Source organism: Lissotriton helveticus, chromosome 6 (assembly GCF_964261635.1).
Source record: "Lissotriton helveticus chromosome 6, aLisHel1.1, whole genome shotgun sequence".
NCBI classification, from domain to species: Eukaryota; Metazoa; Chordata; class Amphibia; order Caudata; family Salamandridae; genus Lissotriton; species Lissotriton helveticus.
In genome coordinates, this window is record NC_136067.1 from 1463703547 (window position 1) to 1463731407 (window position 27861).

A 27861-nucleotide genomic window follows, 5' to 3' on the forward strand; every position below is an offset into this window, starting at 1 on the left:
AGGAGGCTAAGTGCCCAAGCCCTGTAACGGCTTCCTGCAAAATCTTTCTCATGTTGCTGGCAGCCAATCAGAGCGATCCTTCTCGTGGGAGTCTGACTCCCGTGGGAGAGAGATGGCCCAAGGGAAATAAAGCTCTGTGGCACAATCAGAACTTTCTATTTTTAAACTGGCGCTGCCACGAGCGTCTCTTAGACTCTCGCAAGCTCAACTTTATTATCTCAAAAACTACTGAATGGATTTACACCAAATCGCCAAAAACACAATGTGTGGACCAAGATCTATCTTCCTGTCGAATTTGGTGAATTCCATTCAGCAGTTTATGTTGTAGCCTTGTCTAAAGAAGTCTATGGAAACGGCATGGGGTTTTTGCACTTAGGGATCCCCCCTTTTTTTTCACCCTCGCTTGAAGGACCACTTTTCCAGGAAATAGCTGAGGTAGATGAACTTTTCTTTTGGTAAAGTTTTGAAAAGATTTGTCAAACAGGGTCAAAGCCATTAGCAAACAAAAAAATGCTCCGTCTATAGAAAACAGATCTAAGTATAACAACCTAGTGGCGACCACCACTTGGTAATAATATATGTGTACATGCCTGCATATGTGTACATGTGTGTATATAGCCATAAGAAAAAAAACTTTCTTCTGAGCAGTGTGCTTATCCTTATCTGCCACCCATTCTTTCCATGCACTCCCATTTCTCCACCCAAATCTTCATTCTTCCACTCTCTCTGACATCTTCCATTGCCTCCATACTTCCATAGTCTCTCTTAACTACATATCAAGCTCCTCTCACATTATTCACGCACCCAGCTAACATGGGCACACTTCACTCTTTCCCCACTAATAACACAGCATTAAATCTTATTAGAACATTGGAATGTTGGGAGCTCCATTGAAAACAATGGAGTGCTCTGGCTTATAATGGCTGGTATAAGCCTGGAGCTCCAACATTCCAATGTTTCTTTGTTCACAGCTCTGGCTGTGAACAAAGGCTTCAAGGACCCTTAGGGGATTCCAATCCCCTCAGCTCCCAAAAGGCTTTGTTCTTTTTTGTTAGAACATTCTGTCCTCTAGTGACACAATGTTCTAATAGCCTTATAGCCCTTCGTAGATGGGCTATACCGCTATTAAAGTCCCTCTCCCTTGTTAAAGGCCCTCACCTTCGGCTCGGGGCCTTTAACGCTGGAAAGGGCCTTTAATAGCCGGTATAGCCCTCTACGGCGGGCTATAAGGCTATATTAGTCTTCTTCTAGTCGCAAAACTGATAGTAAATACATGAGATTTCCAAGAGCATAAGAGTGAACAAATAACAACCAATCTACCCTACTACCACTAAGCTTGGCCTCAAAAATAGTGTGCTGCTCGCTGTAAAGTAATTAAGTGCTTCATCAGAGGTAGCAAGTGTTATATAAATGCAATTACAATATTCCCATGCTCCACCCATTGTTTTGGTGCATTGTCACATTTACCGAGACTGGTAAATCTGTGAACGCGCGAGTCTTGGTAAATCTGGGAATGTGCCAAAAACCATGGGTGAATGCGTGGGAACACCCACTCTCCATTAATGTAACGCTTTCCCGGCGCAGTGTAATGCAAGGCAGGGGCTTGCACTGCCTTGTGTTACTCAAGATTTACTAAGCAACGCAGGGCCACGTTAGGTTGCCCTTTAACACCATGCGTGATGCAGGAAGCACACAATACAAGGATAAATCTGGCCCGTAGCTTCATCTACCAGGTTAGTTGATTCTTTCATTTCAACAGCCTGTAAATTTTGGGGAATCAGAGAAATAATGTACCCAGCTTTCATGCTTAGAAAATATTCTGATCTGAGGAATAAGAGTCACCAGTGTTCCCAGATTCCACTGTTGTTTTTCTGATTTCACTGTCTTTTTATGTTGAAAGCGAGGATCCATTACGGGGCTTTAATTCATATTTTATGGAGATGTCCATAAGAATTTTCAAACCTATTGTATCTCGTTCTCTATCTATTAGAAACCATTCTTACCTTTTTATGGTCTGATTTGGGTTTTCATGTCTCCATCCACATTCATTTTCGGATTGTTAGGTCTTCCTCTTATTCTACAGTTTTGTGTGATCCAGAGATGCAGAGCCACAACAACTCTAACCTTCTTATGGGAGATTAAATATTTGCTAGCTCCTTCCACCACAAATAGCTAATAATGAATAGCTGTGTCCACACAAGACAACTGCCAGTCAATTAGTATGTTCTCTAAGTATACACTAGTCAGTGTATAGAATATCTCTGTGGATTCAATGAGGGTCCTTGTAGCATCACCATCCTGAAATAGGAAATCACACACTTCTATTTACATCTGATCATACAAGTCAACATGGCAATTTACAGCACTTACATAATGATCCATATTAACACCGTGGCCAACCTAACTTTGAGTGCCAATCCAGTGCCCATCCATATTTGCTCATAGCAGTGCAGGTGCGAGTAGCAAATATTTAGTGACAGGTTTTATTTGCCAATGCTTACTTTAGAGTTCTACATTTAGTTGCTTGGGCAACACAATCGTTTTCTGATTAACACTGTAGTTGATTTACAACTCTTACTGTTGAGGTAATCCTGTGGTACAGTATTGTGTTTTACAGGAAATGACTGAAATAGTTGACATCATCAGTACATAAACATTCCATTTATGAAGCAAAGGTTTGTCCTAATTGTCTACACAGAAAACGCAGGTTGGATGTACATATAAATACTACAACGAGGTGTACATTTGGAGACTAAAAGGGAGTTGGGTGGCGTGGGACCTCTGGGACCTGTCACAACCAAACTTTAGTTTGACTTCTTGGGAGGGAGGGTTAATGAGCCAACAAAGAAGTTCTGTAATCCAATGTCAGGTACAGTTTCTGTATGGAGTTCATGTATGAATGTATACATCTTCTTCCTACGCAGCAAATATACATACTTCAAACTTTACAAACAATGAAATACCCTTTTAGAGATTTTGTTTTATACTTGCAAATATACTTCCTGTTAGACCACCTCCATACGTGAAATGATGAACATTTTAGGGTAAGTTGTGTTATGCACATGTGGTCTTGTATGAATAATATGCATAACATGTAAGCCACTTCTAAACATTCTGTATGATTAAACTGTTCTTATAAAGGCATCCTTATCACAAGAGTGAGAAGTGAAAGCTAGTGATACATAACATTTCCATTTATAACTTATTTTGACTTCCGAAGTACACACCAGCAAGTCTATTTTAGAGAACTGATGTTCTCTTTGTGTTGAATTTTAGTTAAAAATTTATATTTATTTTGACAGAATGCACAGATCATTGTTACCCCCGAGCTTGCTATATATGGATGGGGTTTTACGAGACAGACCATTTTTCCATATCTTGAAAATATCCCAGATCCTGATGTGAACTGGATTCCTTGCACTGATCCAAACAGGTATGCCTTTGCACAGTTTTAAATGGTGAGATAAATAGCATGTTTTTTTCATAACCCATCCTTGTATGTAACGGGGAGCACAGCCATGTATAATGGTCCTCTGTGTTCCACACATGCTCCAACATATGGACAAAATGCATGGCTGTAAATGTAATTACTCTAATGCTACTGCATTGTGATTTTTAAAATATTTCAGCTTGCTTGTCATTTTTGTGGCTTCACTTCAGGCAGCTCAGAGAACATTGTATCCCATACTTTAACATTTACTTAGGTGTAACTTTAATCTGCCCCTTGCTCATGATTTTATGGCATTCTTGTCCATTCAATTCAACGCTCCCCTTTCAATGTATTTCCTTCATGTTCTTGTGATTGTCCGCCCTGTGAAACATTTATGTTTGGCCCTGCTTTTTGGGTGATTGAATGTATCCTTCCAGAGCCGATGTCATGGAACTAATTAAGCTCTGGGCACTGCTGCCACCTGTTAATCAATGTTTGTACAGTTGTGCCGCAAGTATTAACTAATTCTATACTATTGGTTGGCCATCTTTTAGTTCTATTTTCTGTATTTTTTTAGTTTAGTTATACCAATGCAATATGGCCACTGCATTGTGACTTAGTGTATCTAGAAACAATGTGGTGGACATTTTGGAATGGTATAATCACAATAAAAAGATAGAATAGTAGAATTCAAAAATGGCCACCATATTGCATCACAGTGTGTATGCAGACAACATGGTAGCCATATTAAAATTCTTTAATAAGCAATAAAAATAACAGAATTCGAAGAAGGCCACCACAGTTTTGGGCCAGATGCCTAAATGTAATCTGGCGCAATGTGATGTTCAGGCACAATATCGCAGCCATTTGAAATAAAACAACTTTAATAAACAATAGAAAAGATTAAATTTGAAGATACCATCCGATGGCATTGGCAAAGCCAATGCTTGCATTGCACAAGCATTGGTAAAGCCACTAGCAGAATTGGCAAAGCACACGAGATTGGCCTTGCCATGTCTTCTTAAAAAATTATCCGGTAGGGAAGAAGAAAATACTGGCATGCCAGGGCTGCTGTCCACAATTTACCAGTCCCTTTGAACTCCATGAAATCATTCATATGCCTTGTGTTCCCGTTTCTTTAACTTTCTTTTTTCTCTTCCTGCATGTTCAATTGCCCCCTCCTCCTATGAGATGGAAAGTCCTAACCTGCACTTAAACATTAGACTATTGCGTACATGTATTTCAGATGTGAATCCCCATATGTTTTAACATTCTGCAGGTTGCCAGTATACATTTTATCTTCTCAAGTTGAAGAATAACATCTCAACATTTGTTACCATACCGTGAACACAATGTATTAATTTTGTAGTAATAAATAGACAATTGCAACTCTGAGTTCCCGCTCTGCTCTTCCACCCTTCTTAAGTAGTGAATGGAATATATCTAGGAAATTCCTGAACAAATGAGTGATAATGAGAGGAACTGAGCTGCCTTTTAAAGGAGAATCCGCATAATTGCGGTGGAAGCTCTTTCTAGAATTGCCTCACAAAATATCTGATGGTGACAGGTCAGCAGCAGACCTGCCTCCTGTTTCAACATCCCTTAATACTCAGGCATGCCATGATAAATGCGTATTCCATAATACTTCCTATATCACCCACAGTTGGTTATGGAACTAAGAATAAGCTGTTGTGTATTGGGGCACTCAAACCAGTGTAGTGTCAGGCTCAAGCACATCCAAAAATCTCAGACACCCACAATGTACTCTAGATACCTTTCATTCAAATCTGAAGATCGGACCCTCTGTCGTAGAAGCTTTAGTATGGGTTACATCACACAGTGAAGATGCACTGTTCTATGATAAGTTCATTGTGTGTGTGTGATTACCCCTTCCCTGTTATAAACTGCACTCTGCTTACTGACTTTGTATTTGAACTGACCTTGGACCACCACAAAAACGTAGCAGCATATTTACAAGCCCTCACCACCACTAGAGCATCACTTTTTTTTAAAACTCCCGTGTCGTAGCGCCATCTTCCATACTTACAAGGTGGGTCTAAGCCACTTTGCGTAGCTTAACGCTACCTTGTAAATATGCCAGTTTTTGCCGCAGTACTCTGGGGCAAAGGGCGTGCAATTGGTGTTGTTGTGGGCATTCCACCTCTTTCCACCACAACACCCATTGCTTTTTGACGCTGACTCAGATTTAGATGGCTGAGGCAGCGCCAAAACCCAACGCCATGGAATACCAGGTGGTATATTGTCGATACGAGGAGAAATTATTAATTTCATCTTGTTTTTAGCTTTTTCCATGTGTGCTGAAGAATGCACCACACATAGAAGGTGCAAGTTGCCATTACTGATTGTTTATGTGCAGGATGATTTCCTTCCAGCACATAAACAATCGTCCCTGCAGTGCAGGTACCTATGCAACATGGCAGCAGGAGGCCTGTGCTGGCACTAGGCAGCTTCTTTTGTGCAAGCGCTAGGGGAAACACAGGGGTACACCATATTCTTGGGAATACGACACATCCCTGATTTTTGAAAATGTCAAAGTGCGGTCCACGCTCTGACATTTTATTGTAAATATCCCCCCCCTGGTGTCACACAGTCTTCATTGCGGAATGTCAGTGTGCCAAATCCCGAGCATGAGGGTTCTGATCCGAAGTATCCAGTCGCGGCCGGCATGACTCGCGTGGGGGTATGGGGGGTCACGCGGGGTAGGGTTAGTTTAATAATAATAAAAACATGAAACTTACCCTCCCGCTGGATCGGGCCCTGCGTCTTCTCTGCTCCTGACCTGCCCTCCTGCAGGAACAGGAAGCAGGCAGCCCGACTCCCACCCCTAAGCCAATCACAGCACTACAAGCAGAGTTATGATTGGTCAGGAAGCCGCCCAGCCCAGGGGCTAATGGTCCGGCCATATCCTCCATTAAGGCTGCATTGCAGCCTGCATGGAGAAGGGCAGAGTGTGCATGACTGGTTTGGTCGGCCCCAGAGGGCCGACCAAAACAGTCATGTGCACTCAGGAGTGGGCACACCACTCCTTCCTTGCCCAGCTCTGCTCGCAGATCAGCCCAGCCCACCCACCCACCTGCCACAACCAAACCCTTCTGCTTTCTCTCAGTGTGAGAAGCAGAAATATAAAATGGTAGTTAATACCATTTTATGTTTCTGCTTCTTGAACTGCGAGAAAGCAGTGGGGCGACGCTCCTCCGCCCTAGTGGAGGAGCCACCCCTGGAATTATCTGACATAGACCATGTTCACATTTAGTACTACACTTAATAAAATAAAAGTGGTAAATGTCCAGGAAGCCATGCACGTAACACATTTGGTACATTGTAGAATATATATATAGCCATGTAGGCACCTGATTTCCCATGGCACTCACTGAGCAATCGAATAACAACAACAAATTATTCAACTGGCATAACTTAAAGTCTTGTGTCATTTCTTGTTTTTTTCATTCATATCAGACTGGGTGATAGTGAGTCTCTCTCAGGGACAGACGTGGTTACCCTTAACCTCACCACATGCAACACCAGAAACGTGGGATCTTGTGACGTGAAATAGTCATCTGGGCCAGAGGGCACACATCCTCTACTGAATTCCCTTCCGGTTCTTATCTTGCAGCTGGTATTCCATTTGAAAGCACTTCATTTGAAGAACTCATTTTTGATACCGACCATTTTGCTTCTGTAGACAATGTCTAATGTGTGACCATTCTGTTTGGCTTCAATGTAGTTGAGATGATCAGTTTGCTTACATTTTTCTCTTTTTTTTCTTCTTCATGAATAAGGTTTGGTCCAGCTCCTGTCCAGGAAAGGCTTAGCTGCATGGCAAAGACAAATAATATATATGTGGTTGCGAATGTTGGAGACAAAAAACCCTGCAATCTCAGTAAGGATTCATGCCCTGAGGATGGCCAGTTCTTCTACAACACTCTTGTTGCATTTGATTCCAGAGGAAAACTTGTTGCACGATACCACAAGGTGATGATGATCTGAATTGAATACAATTGATTTAGTTATTCAAAAATTGCTTTTGCCTAGAGTACACATATTTCTGAAAATTAAGATGACTTGAAAAAATGAACCTATGATACTCAGACATTTTGGTGTACAAAGGTTCTGATACTAAAAACATTGTGCACACCTATGTGAAATACGGTTGCTCAACAATTAGTTTATGCAAAATTGAGACACTGAGACTAAGATTGCGGTTTCACTGATTCCTAGTGACAAAGACGGCAGCTGTCAGGGTTTTTATGTAGTCATGATATTGGAAGGGGTTGGTAGTCAGAAAACTGTGTTCCCATTGGCTTGACATGGGAGGTGGCCAGGCCAATGTGGGGAATGCCTGCAAAGTTACGACTTTACTGGAGATCGCCAATCTTGCTATGAGTTTGGGACAAGACATTTCCAAGGCATGCAAGGGAAGCTTACAACCGAGAATGGCCTAATCAATAAAAATGTAGAAATGCTTGCAACTTGTAAGCCTGCCCCTACATATTCCTAGATTTTCGCATGTTTGGAGAACTGGTTTTATAGTTTGCACCCTAGGGGCTGCATTACAGATGGTGCCCCGGGGGCGAACGGGTGCCCCTGCTTTGCTCGCCCCCGGGGCACTTTGTTGTTATAGAAGGGGACGCAGATGCTTGTACGGCCCCTTCTATTATACCGATAGCGCTAGCGCACCTAAAGTGCCAGTGCTATCAATAGAGAGTGTTCTCTCATTTGCATAGGGGTGTGCCCTATGCAAATGAGGGGATTCCTTTGACTCTGCGCCCATGCCATATTACAGACATGGGCGCAGAGGCACAGAAGCCCTCAGGAGGCGCACTGACAGTGCGCCATTTAAAGGGGCCGCACTGTCAGTGCGCGTCCTGACAGCATCTCTTTGCAGGGGGTATAGGGGGTCCCATGAACCCCCAGACATTCCCTTGCAGGCGGGTGCAGTCACTGATTGCACCCGCCTGCAAAGGGATCTCTCATCCCCTTTGAAAGTGCAGGCAGGTGCCGCCTGCACTGTGAAAACACGGACCGGCTGTTCTGTGTTTTCACATGAATGCGCTGCCCCCAGTGCGGCGCGAGTTCGCGGCGACCTAGGGGCAGCGCATACACTATAATGGGACACATTATCACTGTTTACGCCCGGGGCACCTTTTGAAAGGTGTGCCGGTCGCAAACAGTGATAATTTGTAATACGGCCCACTGTCTGTTGGACAGGTAAAGTAAGAGAGACTTCTGTAAACAGTGAAAAGCAGCTAGTGCTAAGAGAGAAACAGTAATAAGTGGCAAGATAGGAAGTGTATTAAGTGTTTATGAGACACATGACATATCTACAGCATATGAATACACTGTTTTGTGCATCAAAATGTAGGCGCAACCAGCATTGGCAGTCACTATTCTCTAATGGAACACACAAACTGGATGATGAACATTTTGTTACACTACAGTAAAGGTCCTTCAGCACACATCAATTTATAAATCCGCGTAAGGCCATTTTTCACTCAGACTAATGTAGTCTCCGATGATGTAGGACTACTTCGGCATTTCGAGCCCATGTGGCTTTTTTTGAGAATTCTGTAAGAATATGGAAGTTTTGAGTCTGCTTAGTTAAAAGCAAACATTTCATAAACATAATTTACAAGTCCACAACATGCAAAATCCCTTCTGAAATGTATTCTCAAGACTACCAGCACTTTCTCAGCTTTGTCCGTGTCACAGAGGGACTGAGGAGTGAGTGCCCATCATTGCATGGATCTTTGGCTTTGCAAACTTATAACTAACTAGTAAATATTTTCAACTCAGTGATTCCTCTTTGTATTGTAATGAGTATGGAATTTGTCGCACAACAACCCACTGCATCATGGCCAAGCTCGGCGGGTAGGCTGAAATGGAGGCAGATTAATGATCTGCCGCCCTCTCCTCAACTGCTCATATTAAAATGGCAGCCCTGGCAGCAGTTCCCCGAGGTAAGGCGCTGGGGTGCTAGACTAGTGAATACTGTGTTGTGTACCTGCGTCCCGCAAGTAGGCCTCCCTAAGCGGTACAACTGCGTGAGGACACCATGTATCTGGTCTTTTCTGTTGGCACAAAGGTGCTCCAAAACACACCTTCCACCCGCAGAAGGCATCACACAGCCATATTGTTGCAACCAATATTCTTAGGGCCTTATTTACAAGATTTTGGCATAGGGCAGCGCCACAGACCTTCCCGCCACACTGCACTACAGCAAAAGAAAATGGCAGAAATGTGCCTTATCTATCAGACACGATACATTCCTTTCCTTTTCCCCTGTGCTGGCGCACAATTAGCTGCCATGCACCAACGCAGGCACCTTTGCGCCATGGTGCAAGGGTGCCTGCGTTGCGGGGAGGATTGTTTTTGTGCAGGAAGGGAAACCTTCCTGCACAAAAACAATCACAAGATGCTTTTTACTCTTCCTATGTGTGCTACAGAATGCTGCAAAAACAAGGAGAAATAATGGTATTTTATTCTTGTTGCGCCTTTCTTCCGCCTCCCTTAGGGAGGCGTAAAGTTTTTGGCACTGCCTCAGAGCTGTTAGTCGTTACCAGTACAAATCTACGTGCAAATATCCGCAGGTTTGCTCTAAAGTCTTGCTTCACCATTCCATTTTTTCATATTCAGTGCCATTGCTGCCACTTCTCGTGTGGAAACCTCACCCCTATTTTGGATGTATGGGGGCTGGATTTTAAAGCGTATTCAATTTGTGTTGTTCCATGACTACATCCGGTAACTGATCAGGTAACCCAATGCAACTGTTTTTGAAGGGGAACATCCTTTACAACGCAACTTTTAGAACGCACTACCATTACGACGCAACTTTTACAACGCAAGTTATTACAACGCATTGCGCTGGGGGGCGCTCTAGGATAGGGAATAGTTTAATTACTATCCAACACCTTCCCTACTATCCACGGGGACTGGAGTTGGAATAGTAAATTAAACTATTCACTATCCAGCGCCCCCCAACGCAAGTCGTTGTAACGACTTGCGTTGTAAAACCTGCGTCGTAATGGCATGCGTTGTAAAAGCATGCGTTGAAACGTCATACATCCGTTTTTGAATGATGCAGGTGCAAGTCCATGCAGTTTCCTTAGTTATTAATGAACTACACTACCCTATTTGAACCTTCAAGCGGCTACAAAGCCCAATTAAATACGAAGATGCCCAGATTAGGCCTGTGCAGAGTTTGCAGAGTTCTGCTAGGCAGAACGATGCAAAATGACAAAAAAACTCTCAAAGCTATGCGGAGTTATGTGAATGCGGAGTGCATTACCTTGCACATTGTAAAATCAGCACAAACGGTATCATGCACAGCGCAAGAGGGCACAGCTTCTTTCTGTCACTCAAGTAGAAGTTCTACTCGAGCGGCAGCTTCTTCAACGTGAATGGAAGGTTTCTCAACATGAGTGGTAGCCACCATCCGCAACAGGCTGTGTTTAGAAATCTTGCTGGGAAGCAGTCTAGCCTTGGATTTTCCTCGCTCGCGCTCGCTAACTTACCAAGGACAAGCAAGCCAGGGCTGCGTCACTAGACAAACCATAAGCAAAGTGCTAAGATATGATGCTGCACACGTATTAATGTCTGTCTAAGTACACTGTCAGTCGAATGAGGCCAGACAGCGGCCGGAAAACACTTATTCTGCCCCCTGCCGAATCTGCAAACAGCCACAGATCATTAAGAAGGTTGCATACCTTGCCAGAGATGGTAATGCCTGGTTGTCAGGCCATTGCAATCAAACAGGGCTTAATTTGAGCCGCTGGTTTCCAGGGCTCAGCACCGGTACTTAATCATCAATACCAGCGCTTATAGTGTGAACTCTACCCAAAGGTGCGCTTCTCAGGAGCACAAGTTAAGGACGCATTTTTTTTTGATAGGCCCCGGAGAATATGGGATTTTCCCAGAATCACAGGATGCTGAGCCTACGCCGAGACTTGAACCCAGTTCCCCAGCTCCAAAGTCGGCAGCTCTGGCCCTTATTCCACATCCTTTCCCCACTTGTGGGAGTTTGATTAGTTCTGTTATAGGCAGCGCTAATAGGACCAATGGTCTGATGGAAGCTGCCCCCTGACGAAAGCCCAAACACTTATTTTTTCACAAATTACCCCTGCAATCAAAGCTATTGATACCAGAGGGGCAGCAGGGCTTTAAATCTGTACCTCTTCCAAATGAGTCTTCCATAAGGACCTCTAAACCACCGTTCATTAGCAGGCACTCTGGTGTCACCTGTTTGTGGTAAAACGAATAAGACTATCAGTACAAATCATAAAGCAAGATCATCTGACCAGTACAATCCTCACACCCGCAAATGTGGCTTAGTTAGCCCAATTGCCTACCTAAGTCAGTCCGACCCAGCGTGAATCCCAAGTCATAGCCTAGATACCGTGGGGCAGATTTACAAGCCCCTTGCGCCATGTTTGCGTAACTTTTAACATGGGAAAAGTGACGCAAAAGTAGGGCAAATGCCCTGTAAATCTGCCCCCCATGTACCTTGAACCCTGGGTCTGTGTTACAACATGTACCTAATGGGCTACGAATAGTGAGTGTACCATTAAGGCTGGCTGCGAGAGCCGCCAGCAAAATGCTTTGCCTAACTGCTGACCCACCACCACTTGCATTGTTTCTCTTTGCATGCTTAATATTCATATATCCTTTGTGGCTTAATGCAGCTAGTAAAGAATTAATGTGAACACCCGCCCGGCACCTGTTCCTCAATGTTTATGACCGATAAGCAATGAAATACTTCTGCAATGGATGAATGGCCAGTGCAGACAACTCAGCATACATTTGCTGTTTCTTTAGCGTGAACTCGACCCAAGTAATATAGGGCGGTTTATATGAGTAATAATTAGATCACATAAGGCACTTTGGGGCATATTATGAAGAACGGAGTTAAAATTATCGCTGTGTTAGCGACAGGAAACTGCCGCTAAAGCGGCGATAATGGGCTTGATAATATGCCCTTGTGAATTCCCATTGAAGCCCAGGTTCACATTAGAACCTGGGCTTCTATGGGAATTCCCAAGGGCCTATTATCAAGCTCATTATCACCGCTTTAGCGGCAGCGACGATAATTTTAACGCCGTTCTTGATAATATGCCCCTTAATTTTTAGGCAGGAGGAGATATAGCAGTTGTGGTGCCCAGAATCACAGGACGTTTAACTGCCGCAGGGACTCAAACTTGTTCCCACTGTTTGCTGTCAACCGCTCTGGCCCTAGCGCCACTTCCTCTCACATCAAAGGAGGGATATGAGACCATAATTTTTGGCAGTAACTCATACGACACTGCTTTGGCTGGTTGTTTTAAGCATCTGGTAATCGGGCTTTTGGGGCCAGCAGACCGAAGGGAGGTCTGTCCCACGGGGTATTGGGGAAAGGATGGGCGCAGTCCAGTTGACTTTGTGCTTTGGGCTACATCTAGGAAAAGATGTAGCCAAAGGGTTGTATAGTTGGCCATTTTAGGGCTGCCACCCACCATCTCTTTGTAGGTGTAGTCAGGCTAGTCAGGGAAAGTTTCGGGATAGGGGAAAGATGGCGGCCGGCTGCTGAGACCGGTCGGGAGCTCCGTGCCTGAACTGGCGGAAATGATTTTGCACTAGGAGGACACATCTGCTGCAGAGGAGTTGTTGAAGGCTGAAGGGTAAGAGTCAATATGACTCGCTAGCCAACGCATAGACAAAGAGCCCCGAGGTTTTTTCGCTTATATCAGGGTGCCTGGATATGCTGCACTCACTCGCACGCCAATAGAAAAAAAAATCTCTGACTCCCTTAGTCCCTTAACACGCTACTCACAACTCACCTTTCCACTCGGAGTTGTCTGTGAGAGGCGAGTTTCCCTGTTGCGCTGTTCGGTTTTTCAGTTCCCGGTCCTCGGTTTACCCATGCTGATTTCCCTCGGCGTCCAAGCCCCCGCCCTCACTGCTGTAGCAGAGGCAGAATCGGAAGCACCGAGCTCTCGCATTTCGAGGGCGTTTTTCTGCATCGATGATTCGGTGCTCTCCACAGGAGCAGGAGCAGGAGCAGACGCCAGTAAGTGGGAGGCAGCAGCACACGCTCGGCAAAACTGCAGGAGAGCGGTAAGCCAACTCTCAATCTTTGTTAGAGGCAAGGCGAGGGGGTATGAACTGCTCAGAAGTCGGGCTCGGCTTCTTGGGGACTATGACAGCTTTGAAGTCCGGGGAAATAATAGGCTCAAGGCGCGTTCCCCCTGCTCAGAGTCCTTAACTAAACTGTACAGGTCCCACCTGAATAACATAATACATCAGGCTGATATTACTAATCTGAGAATCCTGAGCAGCCTAAGTGGTCCTGATAAACTGATTTTGGTGGACTACCCTGCAGGACTCCTGAAAGACAAAACATCATTAGCACACCCCAGCCAAAATACTATCATAGGGAGGCTTGTAGGACTAAAAGTGGAGGGGGAGGAAGAAAACTCAGATAACGTCTCATCACCTTCCGAATCTTTAGTGCAGACCCGGGCCCCGCCTAGTTCCCATAGTTTCCGTAGAACAGGTAAAATTGATTCCAAAGGGGGCAAAGCACTTACATCGGACCCTGAAATTGAACCTGAACCTGTACCTGAACCGCAGGAAAAATCCTCTTACTGCCTAAGGAACAGGCAATTCCTTAAGAAAACAACTCTTACAGTCCTTACACCGCCTGTAATCCCACGTGTTACAAAGAGAGTTTTGCGGAAGGCTCTGAAAATACAAAAGGGGAAACCACTAAATAAAAAGGGTCCGATAGAAAGGAAGCTGGAACTAGGCGATAAAAACTCCAAAATAAAAATTACACCATCTCTGAGGTCCTATTTCAAAGTACAGGAGAAGGCACAATCTAAACTCGCGATGGAAAGCTCTCCCTTATCAGTATTAACAGATGTCTTATTGAATGACCCGAATGACCCAAGCGACGCTAATAACTCCCTGGCAGAGCCCTCTAGGAGAGAGCAAGAAAATCAGGGGCATGAAGGTCCTTTGAACCCAGCCTTGGTTCAGGACCTAACTCCGAGACTACCCCTCGGCCAGAGCTTGAGTCCAGCGCAAAATACATCTTTGGACTCTTCTGTGCCTGCTCTTAGTTGTCCAGCCTTGTTCTCCTCTTCAGCTTCAGAAAACACGGTAACCATCTCTGTTCCTATTTCTGAACCTAATACCAACTCTAAATCTATAAATTACCAGACCGAACCTAAAAACAGTATGGAGGTCTTAATGGAAAGGATGTTTGAGGAGATGACATCCAGATTTAAAATATCGGAAGAAAATCAAATCAAACTACATGATAGATTTGAATCCCTGGACTCAAAACTTCTAGAGTTAAATGAGAGAGTCTCCACAGTGGAGGCAGAGGCTGTGGGCCTGACTAAGAGAGTTGAAGCAACAGAACGGAGCATTAGAGACTTGAAGGCAAAGGACAAAAACATAGAGGAAAAACTTGAGTCACTAGAAAACCAGTCCAGAAGGTCCAATTTGAGATTTCTTAATGTCCCGGAAGGACGGGAAGGGCCAGATATAAAGAAATTTATATTATCGCTAATAGAAGAACACTTCCCATGGAGTAAATCCCTAGACCTGGAAAACGATATTCAGCGGGTACATCGTGATCCTTTCGGGAAACCTAAAGAAAGAAAGAACCCAAGAAAGATTCTCGTAAATTTCAGATCATACAATCTTAAAGAGAGGATTTTGAGCGAAGCTTTAAAAAGCGGGACATATACCAGAGATGACTGGTCTTTTAGGATTAGATCCGACATTGCGAAAGTGACCCAAGATAGGCAATGGGAACTAGGCCAAAAAATGCCTGAACTAAAATCTCTTGGGGCAACAGTACAAATGAAATTCCCAGCCTCACTTAGGATTATGTGGAGGAATAAGATGTACTATATCAGAGATCCTCTAGAAGTTGACTCTCTTTTAGTGCTGATGCGTGATCAAATCCAAATACAATCTCACTCTTAGTTTGAAAACATCTACACACACACTTTAAACTCTCAAGAATTATGCAGCAGAACGTCGTAACAGTGATAGCAGTAGCAACTTCAAAATAGCTTTTTTTTTTTTCTTTACAAACCAGGCACGGGGCTTAAAGTGGGCTATAATTAAGGCCAAAAGGAAAGGGAGGCTTTCCCAGGGAGGGAGTGTGTCTCCCCGTGCCTTCTTCTTTCTTTTTTTCCGGTTCATTGTATATAATCACAATCACAACCACAATTGGTTCTTTTTATTCTTAAGAAGGGAGGAGGGGGGGGGGAGCACACGGGGGATGGGAGCAAAGTAGGGAAAAATACAAAAAAAACGTCCTCATCTTAAAAGAAAGGAGATAATCAGGACCCAGTGGGTTAAAAATGGAATCCAACCACTTAACAGACAGAGATGGGAAGGAACCTAAAGAATATAAAAATAACTTCTTGGAATGTTAATGGGTTAAGAACCAAGAGCAGGAGACGGAAAATCTTTGAATATCTAAAATCTATTGATAGCGAAATTCTAATCTTACAAGAGACACACTTACTTAAAAAAGAATGGGAGGAGATAATTAAAACGCTCCACTGGGTCGATGATTATGTATGTACTGACCAACAGTGCGTTATAAAAGGCGTTGTTATCCTCATAAAAAAATCTTTGAAAGCGAGAATATTAACATCTGAGACAGACTCTAAGGGGAGATGGGCCCTAGCTAAGATTAGTATACTTAACAACACTCTTATTTTAGCAGGGTACTACGGACCTAATACAGACGATCCTACCCCACTTCAATCTTTATACTCCCAACTAATCTCGGTAAATTTTCCTGTGATCTTGGGCGGTGATTTTAACATTATTCTAGATCCCAAAACAGACCGAAAACCTAGAGGAAAACAGCATAGCCTGCCAAAAATGAGAGAGTGGTTGGGAGCATATAAAAGAGACTTAAGCCTTACTGACATATGGAAAGAAAAGGGCATCAAACAGGATAGGTACACCTTTAATAATAAAAAGCTTGGTATACAATCGAGAATCGATTACTTCTTAATAGATCAGGGGCTAGTAGAAAAAATTGATAATGTGATTCACCTTCCCGCGCACCTCTCAGACCATTCGGCTGTCCAAGTGACACTAAAAATAACTAGCGATGTAATGATCCCGAGATGGACACTGGATCGTTCAGTTCTCCTAGATCCTGGATTAATTGAACAACTTATACAGGAGACTGACCTATATTTCCAGGTCAATAATGGGAGTGCCTTACCCCAAACAGTCTGGGAAGCATATAAGGCAGTAATAAGGGGCAAGATCTGTAGCCTAACTATATATAAATCAAGGGAGGCAAAAAAAGAGATTCAGAGAATAGAAGAGAATATAAAAACACTGGATCGACAGATCTTGATAGACACATCACCCCCCAGACGCCATGACATATTTAAGGAAAGGCTTAAACTGAAGGAAAACTTATCGACATTACTAGAAGGTAAAATCAAGGAAAGATGGGAAAGTAGTAAACTCGCCCATTACGAATATGGAGAGGGTTGTGGAAAAATGCTAGCGTGGAAGCTTAAAACTGACCAAGCTAGAAATAAAATAAACAGTATAATTCCAACAGACAGTTCTCAAAATGGGTCAGAAGAAAAAGTAATTAAGGAAGAATTTTCAGTCTTCTTTTCGAACCTTTATACGGAGGACTGTAATCCTAAAATTGAGGAAATAACCAATTTTTTAGACGCACAGAATATCCCAGTTCTAACCCCTGAAGAAAAAGACATTTTAAACAGCGAAATAAAAATAGAGGAGGTAGACCAAGCTATAAAGAAACTAAAAAGAGGTAAAGCAGCAGGTCCGGATGCCCTTCCTAATGAATTTTATATAAGGCTAAAAGACATTCTGGTTCCCCAATTAACAGTGCTATTTAATAAGATTTTTATAAAAAACGAGAAAATCCCTGAATCATGGAATGATGCTACCATCTCTGTCATTTTGAAACCAGGTAAAAACCCGAAAAGATGTGAATCTTACCGCCCAATATCCATCTTAAATTGTGATTATAAGATCTTCACCCAAATTTTGGCAAAAAGACTAGGGACAATCGCGGGTTCTCTAATAAATCCTAACCAAAAGGGCTTCGTGGCAGGAAGACACCTTCAAGACCTTACACAAGAATTGATCGGGGCAATTGACATAGCCATCGTAGAGAAAATCCCACTTTCTATAATCACGATTGACGCTGCCAAAGCGTTTGACAGAGTTAACTGGTGTTACTTAAGCGAGGTATTAAAAAAGTTTAAGTTGGGGGATAACATTGTAAAAGCTGTAAAAAACATCTACAACTCTCCAAGAGCTAAAATCCTAATCAATGGCAACTTAACAAACAATATCCTAATAGGTAGAGGAACACGCCAAGGGTGTCCCCTCTCCCCCTTGCTTTTCAACTTCTATATTGAGCCGATTGCAGAATGTCTCAGGAATCTCCCCTCAATCTCCCCATTTTGTTATCAAGGGTGGCATAAGAAAGTAGCACTATATGCAGACGATCTCATGATTTTTACTTCAGATCTAGAAGAGGCCCTAAAACAACAGAAGAGACCCTAACATCTTTTGGAAGGATTTCTGGATACCAGATAAATCAAACTAAAACTGAAATTATAAGCTGGAATGAAAATGTTGCTTCCCCTTTTTGTAAAGAAAAAATAAGGTATTTGGGTATTGACTTAGTAAAAGATATTGACAGAATAACCCAAATAAACTTCCATAGGGTAGAACTTGAAGTAAAAAAGCTCCTGAAAGTATGGAAGGGTTTGCCTTTAACATTCTTGGGTAAATCTAACATCATAAAAATGGCAATTTTGCCAAAATTCACCTTTATATTTAACGCTATCCCGCTCGAATTTAATAGAGAAAAGATAAAAAAGATGCAGGGTGATTTATCCAGTTTTATATGGTCTTCAAAGAAACCAAGAATTGCTTGGCATAAACTAAGGAGAAAGAAAGAGCAGGGAGGTATACCTAGTCCAGACCTCCTAGAATACTGCAGAGCCTTCCAATTTAAAAGCAGTAGAGTGCTGTTGGGCCCTTACGAAAATTATCCACTATTCCTGCAAAATCTAACGAACAACACCAGCCACTTTTTGTACAAATTCGGCCACCCAAAGTTCTTCAAAAAAATTAAATTGAAGGTCCTGAAATCAGCTGCTAGATTGTGGTATTGCGTGAGATCTACAGTAGACATCCCCTTCTATAGCGATAAGGCCCCGATTTGGGATTCCCAGACGACACCAGACTGCCTTAAGGACAGTTTAGCGATCCCTCTAATATCTGCCGGAATAACAGAATGGGGACAGCTTCTCTTTCAAAATAAACTTCTTGAATGGGAAATATTATCTCAAGGTACAAACTCTACTCTTTCGAAATTCAAATATTACCAGCTATTGAGTTGGAGCAAGACCCTCAAAGAAACTAGGAAAGGTAACATCTGCCTGGAAATAAAGATGCAGACGAGAAATCCATTTTTGAAAGAAACATCCTTTTGGTACTGGGCCTTAATTTCGGCTGGGGAGGATGATTTTCTAATCCCGGAAAGGACCTGGGGAAAAGACCTGCCGACGCTGGATACAAGCAACCTATGGCAAGTATCTATGAACAAATGCTGGTCGATTGTAACGTCTGCTGCTCTCAAAAGAAATCATTTGCTCACTATACACAGAGCCTACTGGACTCCGAAAAGGTTATCCAAAATGAACGGAGCCACAGTGAAGAGCTGTCCAAAATGCGCCTTACAGATGGCTGACGACCTCCATATGTTTTGGCGATGTCCCAGTCTGGATAACTTCTGGAAGATGTGGGTATTACCTTAGAAGGGGTATTGGGAAGACAACTACCTGTAAGTATGAACTTAGTTATTTTTGGGGTCACCAATATAAATGTAATAAGCCCCTTGTCTAGAGCTCAAGAGAATTTAATTTTCATTCTGATTCTTTTGGCAAGGAGAGAGATCTGTGTAAAATGGATAAATCCAGCTCCACCGACCCATAGCGAATGGCTGGCGTCAATCTTGAAAGTGTATAACCTTGCTAAAAATAAGAAGCTTACATCTAAAAAATATAAATTTTGGGACATCTGGGAAGAGTTTCATGAAGGGTGATTTAAAATTTAAAATTGTGATGTGTATATATAGGGTATACCATATTGTGGAATATATCTGGATCCTTCTTTATACCTCGTTGTAATGTCCAATGATTACGCCACCGCAACAATATCAAGGAAGGCTTGTAAGAGAAGCCACAATGGCTAGCTCATCCCAAATCCGATACAAGGATCCTTCTCCTTACAAGTATATGGAGGTATGAGGTTCCCTCTCTCAGAGTTGCTCGAAGTTGAGAAGGGTCCCTGAAACTTTCCTTACTTTAAACTGTTGCGTAATGAGGACAAAAATAAAAAATAAAAAAAATAATAATAATAATTAGATCACATAAGGCACTTTGGGGCATATTATGAAGAACGGAGTTAAAATTATCGCTGTGTTAGCGACAGGAAACTGCCGCTAAAGCGGCGATAATGGGCATGATAATATGCCCTTGTGAATTCCCATTGAAGCCCAGGTTCACATTAGAACCTGGGCTTCTATGGGAATTCCCAAGGGCCTATTATCAAGCTCATTATCACCGCTTTGGCGGCAGCGACGATAATTTTAACGCCGTTCTTGATAATATGCCCCTTAATTTTTAGGCAGGAGGAGATATAGCAGTTGTGGTGCCCAGAATCACAGGACGTTTAACTGCCGCAGGGACTCAAACTTGTTCCCACTGTTTGCTGTCAACCGCTCTGGCCCTAGCGCCACTTCCTCTCACATCAAAGGAGGGATATGAGACCATAATTTTTGGCAGTAACTCATACGACATTGCTTTGGCTGGTTGTTCTAAGCATCTGGTAATCGGGCTTTTGGGGCCAGCAGACCGAAGGGAGGTCTGTCCCACGGGGTATTGGGGAAAGGATGGGCGCAGTCCAGTTGACTGTGTGCTTTGGGCTACATCTAGGAAAAGATGTAGCCAAAGGGTTGTATAGTTGGCCATTTTAGGGCTGCCACCCACCATCTCTTTGTAGGTGTAGTCAGGCTAGTCAGGGAAAGTTTTTCTCCCGCCCTCCCAACCCTTCGTTTTGTTGGGAGTTGAGACAGGATTATTTGTATGTGCTGGTAGTGGAGGCAGGTTAGTTGCAGCAGGTGCATAGGCAAGTTTGCAGGCCTTCACTTAGAGTTAGGTTGTTTAATATAAGTTAAGCAGGCAAAATGGGGGGCCTTAGAGAACCCACACCAAAAGCCCTAGAGTTAAAATATTACATCATAGGGACACCAAGTCGAACACATCTTATTTAGTTCACTGCTAGGCAGAAGGGGAAGTTTAAAATGTGACAATAAGAAGAAGACAATAGGTCTGGAGGTTAAAGTTGTAGGGTTTGTATACAGGAGTTGGGGTTAGGGGAGGGGGTATGGAATGTAGGTTCTATGATGCATAGTGAGGTTTTTGTTCTGCAAGGCCTTAGGCTGAGGATGTTTATGTGATACATACCTGCTTCAATAAAACTGCATTTTCCACACATGTAGTGAGTCAGTGGACTGATTCTGCCCCATTTCACCCAACTAAAGAATAGCAAAGCCATGCACCAAAGCTGTGCAAGACAGTAATTATCAAGTGTCTAAATTTGATTTACCTAGATGTACCACTTTCGGACAACGAGCTGCACAAGTTCAGACACAGAATGCAGAGGAAGTCTGGCACTGCGCGGCAGACCCCGCATGTTGCAGCAGCGATACACCGCCTGGAAGGTCTCCCACTGCCTGCTTCTTTGGCCGGACGGTATGCACAGGAGCCCGACAGCGGGAGGCATTCACAATTCCACCACTCACTGCCAGGGAAAGCGGGTGCTGCTTCAGCCCTGCTGGAGGCGCATAAATGTGCTGCCTGTCCGGTGCAAGTGGTCAAGGTTGGTTGGATGTGGGGGCGAGGGTTACCCCTGGCTGTGCAGAGTCTGCTCCTGGATCGCCGGGGCTGACTGGATCCCAGGGCCCCTGCTCACCCGGAGACTGAATTATGCCAAAGAACGCTGGGGCTGCCCAAATCGCCCTATATTCAGAGTCATCTCGGGGGTGTCTACTGCTTGTTGTGACCCGCCTGTAGAGAGCCACCCGGGCCCTCTACTACATTGTAGCAGTTTCCACGCATCCACTCACCACTCGGGGTGGGCTCGACCCGAGGGGATGAATAAACGGCCGGAGACCGCTCTGGGTTTTCCGGCCACGAGAGTGAAAGTGGTAGTCTTGTGTGCATTTATTGAGCGCTGCTGCGGTCTAGTGATTCCCAGGCCCGCCACGCCACATTGGCGATGAGGCCGGTAGCATCCCTCGCGTGTTTGGCCTACCTTCCTGGTTCCTGCTGGGAGCGCGCGGAGCCCACCCACGCTGCCCTGCTCCCTCTGCTGCCGTGTGGTGCCCTGCGAGGAGCTTGCAGCGCCCACCCACAATGCTCCAGTCCGTCTGACGCCTGCTGCCTACGGAGGCCCTGACTGTCCATAGCCTCCATCACCGCAGTGCCTGCCCGCCTCAGGATTGCTCCGGCCTGCGTCCGCCCACACGTCTCCCTGCCCAACGGGAGTGCGTTTAGCCGGCAGCGCTCGATAAGGCCTGTGACCTCGTGAGTAAGTGCCCTCTGCGCGAGTGCACCTGCCCCAGATGCCTCACTATGGCCGGGAAGCCCTGCCTGCCGCTCCTGTATGGAGCTGCGCAGGGGTCGTGCCTGCTACCGCCTTCCCTGAAATCAAGTGCCGGGTCTGGGCCCACAGGCCCGCGACAGCCTCCTCGCCCGCGTCCTGTCAGCAAGGCTGCCTGCGTCTGCCACAGCGCGCTAGACACCGTCTGCGCACACGCCCTGGATCCATGACTAAGGGCTGATCACCTCACCACATGAGTGGACATTAACCAAAAAAAAAGGGAAGAAGAAGATCACAGTGCTGGTTGTTCTGGAGGCACTAAAGGCAGACACCATAAGCAAGAAACATAAGGCAAGCACCATAAGGCAAGCACCCACGCCTCTACATCACGCTGATAACAGGGGAGGACAGCAGGAGTCATTGTGGAGAGGGGAACTAACTGTCGAGACAAAGCTACACGCAAGCCGGCCACACTCACGTTTTTCTCTCTCCCACAAAGCTTTGCCAGAGGGCGAACAGCCCCCCCCTGCACACACGTGGAGCCACCAGACGGCCCATGACATGGAACCACGTGCTAGCGCACACGCCCAAGTGCAAGTTGTCAACACACGGGTCACGCCCTTGCACCTACGCACCGGTGCACGGCCACAATGAGCAACCCACCGGCGGCTGCTGCTGCGGCTCAGCAAGATGGAGGACGCAATCCGGGCGGAGGTGCCAATCCCACTGCGGTTGCACCTCTACCCCACTTCAGTGAAGCCTCAGACCCTGCCACTGCTGCCCCGAGATGAAAAGCGTGGGTCGGACGGCTAAACTACTACTTCAAGGGGACAAGGGAATCCGATGGCACCCTGAAACGGTCTCTCCTCATCTACTAAAGGGGTGCGGAATTCTGTGACCTCTTCGAGACGCTCCCCAACACGGGAAATGATGACTACGAAGCGACGGTCGCCGTGCTCAACATGCACTTTGACCCCCAACTCAACCCCGACTTTGAGAAGTTCAAGTTCAAGAGGGCGTGGCAGATGGACTCAGAGTCGGTGAATATGTTCTATGCACGGCTACGCCGGCTGGCTAGCACATGCCCATTCACCAACCATCCTGGGTTGCCGCTCCAAACTCCTGCAGAAGCTGATCCTTCCTCAACCAGGAATCTCACTGGACGAGATCCTGGTCCCGGCCCGCACCCACGAGCTGTCGGACATCCGAGCGGAGGAAATGGAAGCCGCCCTACTCACACCGGTTGCTACCTCACATGCGCCCAGGCACCCACCGATCAAGGAAGAGAAGGTGGAAGCAATCCAGAAGCGCCCCACTGCGGCCCGCCAAGCGCCCAGGCCACCACCGGGTAGACCGTGTGGATACTGTGGAGAAGATCATCCCACGACGGCCGTCTGCAGGGCAAAGGGAAAGACATGCTCCCACTGTGTCAAGCTCAATCACTACGCCGCGGTATGCCGCGGTGGGTGGTTCAGGCAAACGTCGTCAAGGCCCAGAGGCATGCTTCAACGCATTCGCCAGATCTCTCTCGATGATCAGCCAGCAATTGTGGAGGACCAGCCGCAGAAACGATGCCCGATGTATGAAGATGAGGACGAGGAAGTGTTTGTGGTGTTGTACTTCAGCAGAACAGACCAGCTCCGAAGGCCACCTCCCATGTGCTCGTTCTCAGTCGAAGGCACCGATGTATGAGCCCTCATTGATACCGGTGCATCCATCAACATGATGGACTTGGAACAGTACGACCGCCTGTCACCTCGACCCCCGCTTACACCTTCCACGGCCCGGATCTACAAGTACAAGGGGACTGACATGCTTCCTCTCCATGGAGTTATCCAGGCCACAGTTACGAGCAGAAGCCACTCCACTAAGGCGAAGTTCCACATCACCGAGGGAAGAAAGGGGACACTGCTCAGCTGCCACACGGCTGAGTACCTCGGATTTGTCTTCTTCGCCAACCAGATCTATGACTCTCATGCTGAAGTGATGCTGAAGGACTTCCCAGCTCTCTTCAAAGGACTGGGAAAGCTCAAGGGCAAGAAGTTCAAGCTCCACATTGACCCTTCGGTGCGGCCAGTGGCCCTCAGGCACCGGCGGGTGCCATTCAACCTTCACCCGCAATTGGAGGAAGAGCTGAAAAAGATAGAAGATCTCGACGTGATCGAAAAGGTCTCTGGCCCAATTCCCTTGGTGTCCCCACTGGTCGTGGCACCAAAGCTCAAGCAACCGGGAGCCATTCAGCTCTGTGTCGACATGAGACTACCTAATACCGCTGTGAAGAGAGAACGTTACATCACTCCCAAAATGGATGACATTATAGCCGACCTAAACGGAGCAAAGTGGTTCTCCAAGCTTGACCTCAACGCCGGCTACCATCAGCTGGAACTGGAGCCTGAGAGCAGGTATATCACCACCTTCTGGACGCATGTTGGCCTCCGAAGGTACAAGAGGCTCAGCTTTGGAGTGTCGTTGGCTGCCGAAGTAAAATGCCATCAGGGAAGCACTGTCGGGGCTACAAGGAGTGATCAACCTCAGTGATGAGATACTAGTGTTCTCAAACACGCTGGAGGAGCACCACACCCATCTTCATGCCACTCTGAAGAGGCTAGTGGACTGTGGGTTGACTCTGCACAAGTCCAAATACTTGTTTTATCAGGAGACGGTCGACTTCTTTGGATATACGTTCACCCAAGAGGGGCTCCTGGTCAACCCGAAGAAAGCCAAAGCAATCCGCACGGCCAGCACGCCCAGAAACCCCACTGAAGTGAGACGCTTCCTCGCATGGCCACATATTGTGGGTGTTTCATCCCCAACCTCGCGGCCTTATCGGAGCCACTCCGGGTCCTTACACGCCTTGATCACAAGTGGGAGTGGACACCGGCAGCCCACAAAGCGGTCCAAGACATCAAAGCAGGACTGCTAGACAAAACAGTGATGGCCTACTTCCATCCAAGACGACGCACGGAACTAGTTGTCGACGCCAGCCCAGTGGGCCTGGGAGCAGTCCTCCTTCAGGAACGTGGCCCAGAGGTCTGGAAACCAGTTGCTTATGCCAGCAAAGCCCTCACTGACACTGAGACCAGATACACTCAAATTGAGGGAGAGGCGTTGGCTATCAAAAGGGCATACCAACATTCCCTCCTGTATCTGTGCGGCCAGGAGTTCCACGTCGTGACTGACCACAAACCGCTACTCCCACTGTTTCCAGGCTCATCCCGGCTGGCGCCCCCGAGGATCGAACAGTGGGCAGTGCAGCTGCAGTCATACAACTTTAAGGTAATCTATCGTCCAGGGGCCCACAACCCCGCCGACTATTTGTCTCGTCACCCAGAGTCCACAATGCCATCGGACCCGTCGGGGGATGCTTGTAGCACCGAAGCCTTCGTCAACATAGTGTCGCAAGGGGCATGTCCCACGGCCATGACGCTCGAAGAAATCGGCCAGGCCACCCAGGAAGACCACACTCTGTCCCTGGTAAGAGAGGCGCTGGAGAGCAATGGATGGGCCCACTTTTATGGATGGAGCTCGCGTCCTCTGGCCTGAGGTCAGCCATGCCCGACAGCAGCTCTGGCAGGTCCGCAATGAGCTCAGTGTGGGGGTACAAGGAGTTATTTTAAGAGGACCCCTGATAGTGGTCCCAGAGAGTTTGCAGAAATGGATCCTCATGCTTGCGCACGTTGGCCGCCAAGGAATGGCGAAGATGAAGGCCAGGTTGCGGGACAAGTACTGGTCCCCAGTGATGGACTCCATGGTGGAAGAAATGGTGAGACAGTGCCACGCCTGTACAAACACCGCAGGAGATCCAGTGCCTGCACCCGTGATCACTGAAGAACCGAGCAAGACCCCCAGAACACATATCAGCCTAGACTTTGGGAGCTTCCCAGATGGACGTCATATGCTGGTCATAGTGGACTCATTCTCAAAGTTTCCCATCGCCGAAATAGTGTTGTCAACAGCATTTCCCCAGGTAAAGAGGGTCATAGACAAGACTTTTGCATTGATGGGACTGCAGGAAGAGGTAAAGTCCGGCAACGGCCCCACGTTCCAGGGCTGAGAGTTTCAGGAGTACCTTGAGAATAAAGCGATTCGCCATCGGAAGATCACCCCGTTATGGCCCCAGGCGAATGGGGAGGTGGAACGACTGATGAGGACCCTCAACCGAGTGCTGCTTATCGCCGTGTATGAGGGAGAAGACGCGGAAACAGCTATTGACCAATTCCTTGGTGCGTATCGACAGACCCCTCACAGCACAACCAAGTGTGCTTCGGCTCATCTACTGTTCAAGCGGGCCCCACAAGACAGTATCCCATCGGATCCGACGTGGGTGCCCGTGGAGCAGGACGATGAAGCAGTCCAAGCAAGGAGGGAGAAAACGAACCGGAAGGCCAGAGAAGCCTGAAGAGCACAAGAACCACAGCTAAGAGTGGGAGATCGGGTAGTGATCAAAGACCGACACCCCGGGTGGACGTTCCGGACGCCCTCCGAGCCGGAAGTATGGACTATGGTAGGCATTCAAGGAACCATGGTCACTGCTCAGAAGGGACAACACTCTGTGACAAGGAACATGTCCAGTTTCAAAAAGACAGCAGAGAGTGATCCGGGCCAAGAAGTATCAGACTATCAGGATACACTTCTGAGTTCCTCCCCTCCTGCATCACCCATCATGGGGAGTCCGTCGCTGGAGACACCTCGGCGAGCAAGCCAAGGTGGGTCGGACGCTGCTGGAGTGACCTATCAAGACACAGCAACAGGGTCGTCCGAGAGCATTCCATCCAATGCTCTGACTAGTCCTAGTTCCTGGAGCCAGAAGTATGGTCTCCGGGCCGAATCCTGCGCCAAGTCAGAGACTGAAAAACGTTATTTATACATCCCCATGAACTGGGAGCATGTGGTGGTCTGGAACTGAAAGAAAGGAGGGACGTAGAGAGCCACCCCGTCCCTCTACTACATTGTAGCAGTCTCCACGCATCCACACACCCCTCGGGGCGGGCTCGACCTGAGGGGATAAATAAATGGCCAGAGACCACTCGGGGTCTTCCAGCCACAAGAGTGAAAGTGGTAGTCTCATGTGCATTTATTGAGCCCTGCTGCGGCCTAGTGATTCCCAGGCCCCGCCGCACCACGCTGCCTACCTCAGAAACTGGATCATTCACCGTGGGAGCCTGTTTCTGCTGTTAAACCCCATAATGAGTGCTGAAACCCAAAACATGTGGCTGATCTTAAAACCCTTTAACTGCTAGGAAGCAGGTACAATGCGCCACCCTAACCAAACGGGATGGGGTTATTCATGGTCCCCCTGTACCAAACTCAAGCAACGCGGGGCAGAGACGTATCCGTAGCATGACTTGTTGGCAAGTCCCTACTGGCTAACCAGAAAAACTGGCATTTCGGCCATAAATTAACATCTGGCGCCTAAGACAATATGTCACCCTACCTCATTTGTGACCCAAGCTCACCTTAGCGAAACCAATGCCAAGCCCGAACCTCTGCCAAGCTCACCGCGAACAGCTTCCGGGGCACATTTGTAGTCAGCAACTGATCGCTGATCTCAGCCTTTTAAGTTTCCAGGGGTGAGTGGGGAGGGAGCACACCCTCCTCCTGGTTTTGATTCTTTTTAAAAGGATACCTGCCCAATCATAAACACTGGCTTTCCCACGTCAAGGTGTGCATACCTGCTGAAAGTGAGTGGATGTGGTACGTATGCGCTTGCTTTACCCCCCTACCCACCC

At 46.3% G+C, this 27861-nt stretch overlaps 1 protein-coding gene across 1 annotated transcript in view; it reads left to right on the forward strand.

The window, feature by feature from the left end:
- The window catches only part of LOC144761788 (pantetheine hydrolase VNN2-like), a 157309-nt gene that overhangs the window by 61727 nt on the left and 67721 nt on the right, over positions 1-27861 (forward strand). The window contains exons 2-3 of the mRNA XM_078647034.1: positions 3303-3433; positions 7231-7423. Coding sequence (XP_078503160.1) covers positions 3303-3433; positions 7231-7423 — 324 coding nt within the window. The remainder of the gene's footprint in view (positions 1-3302; positions 3434-7230; positions 7424-27861) is intronic.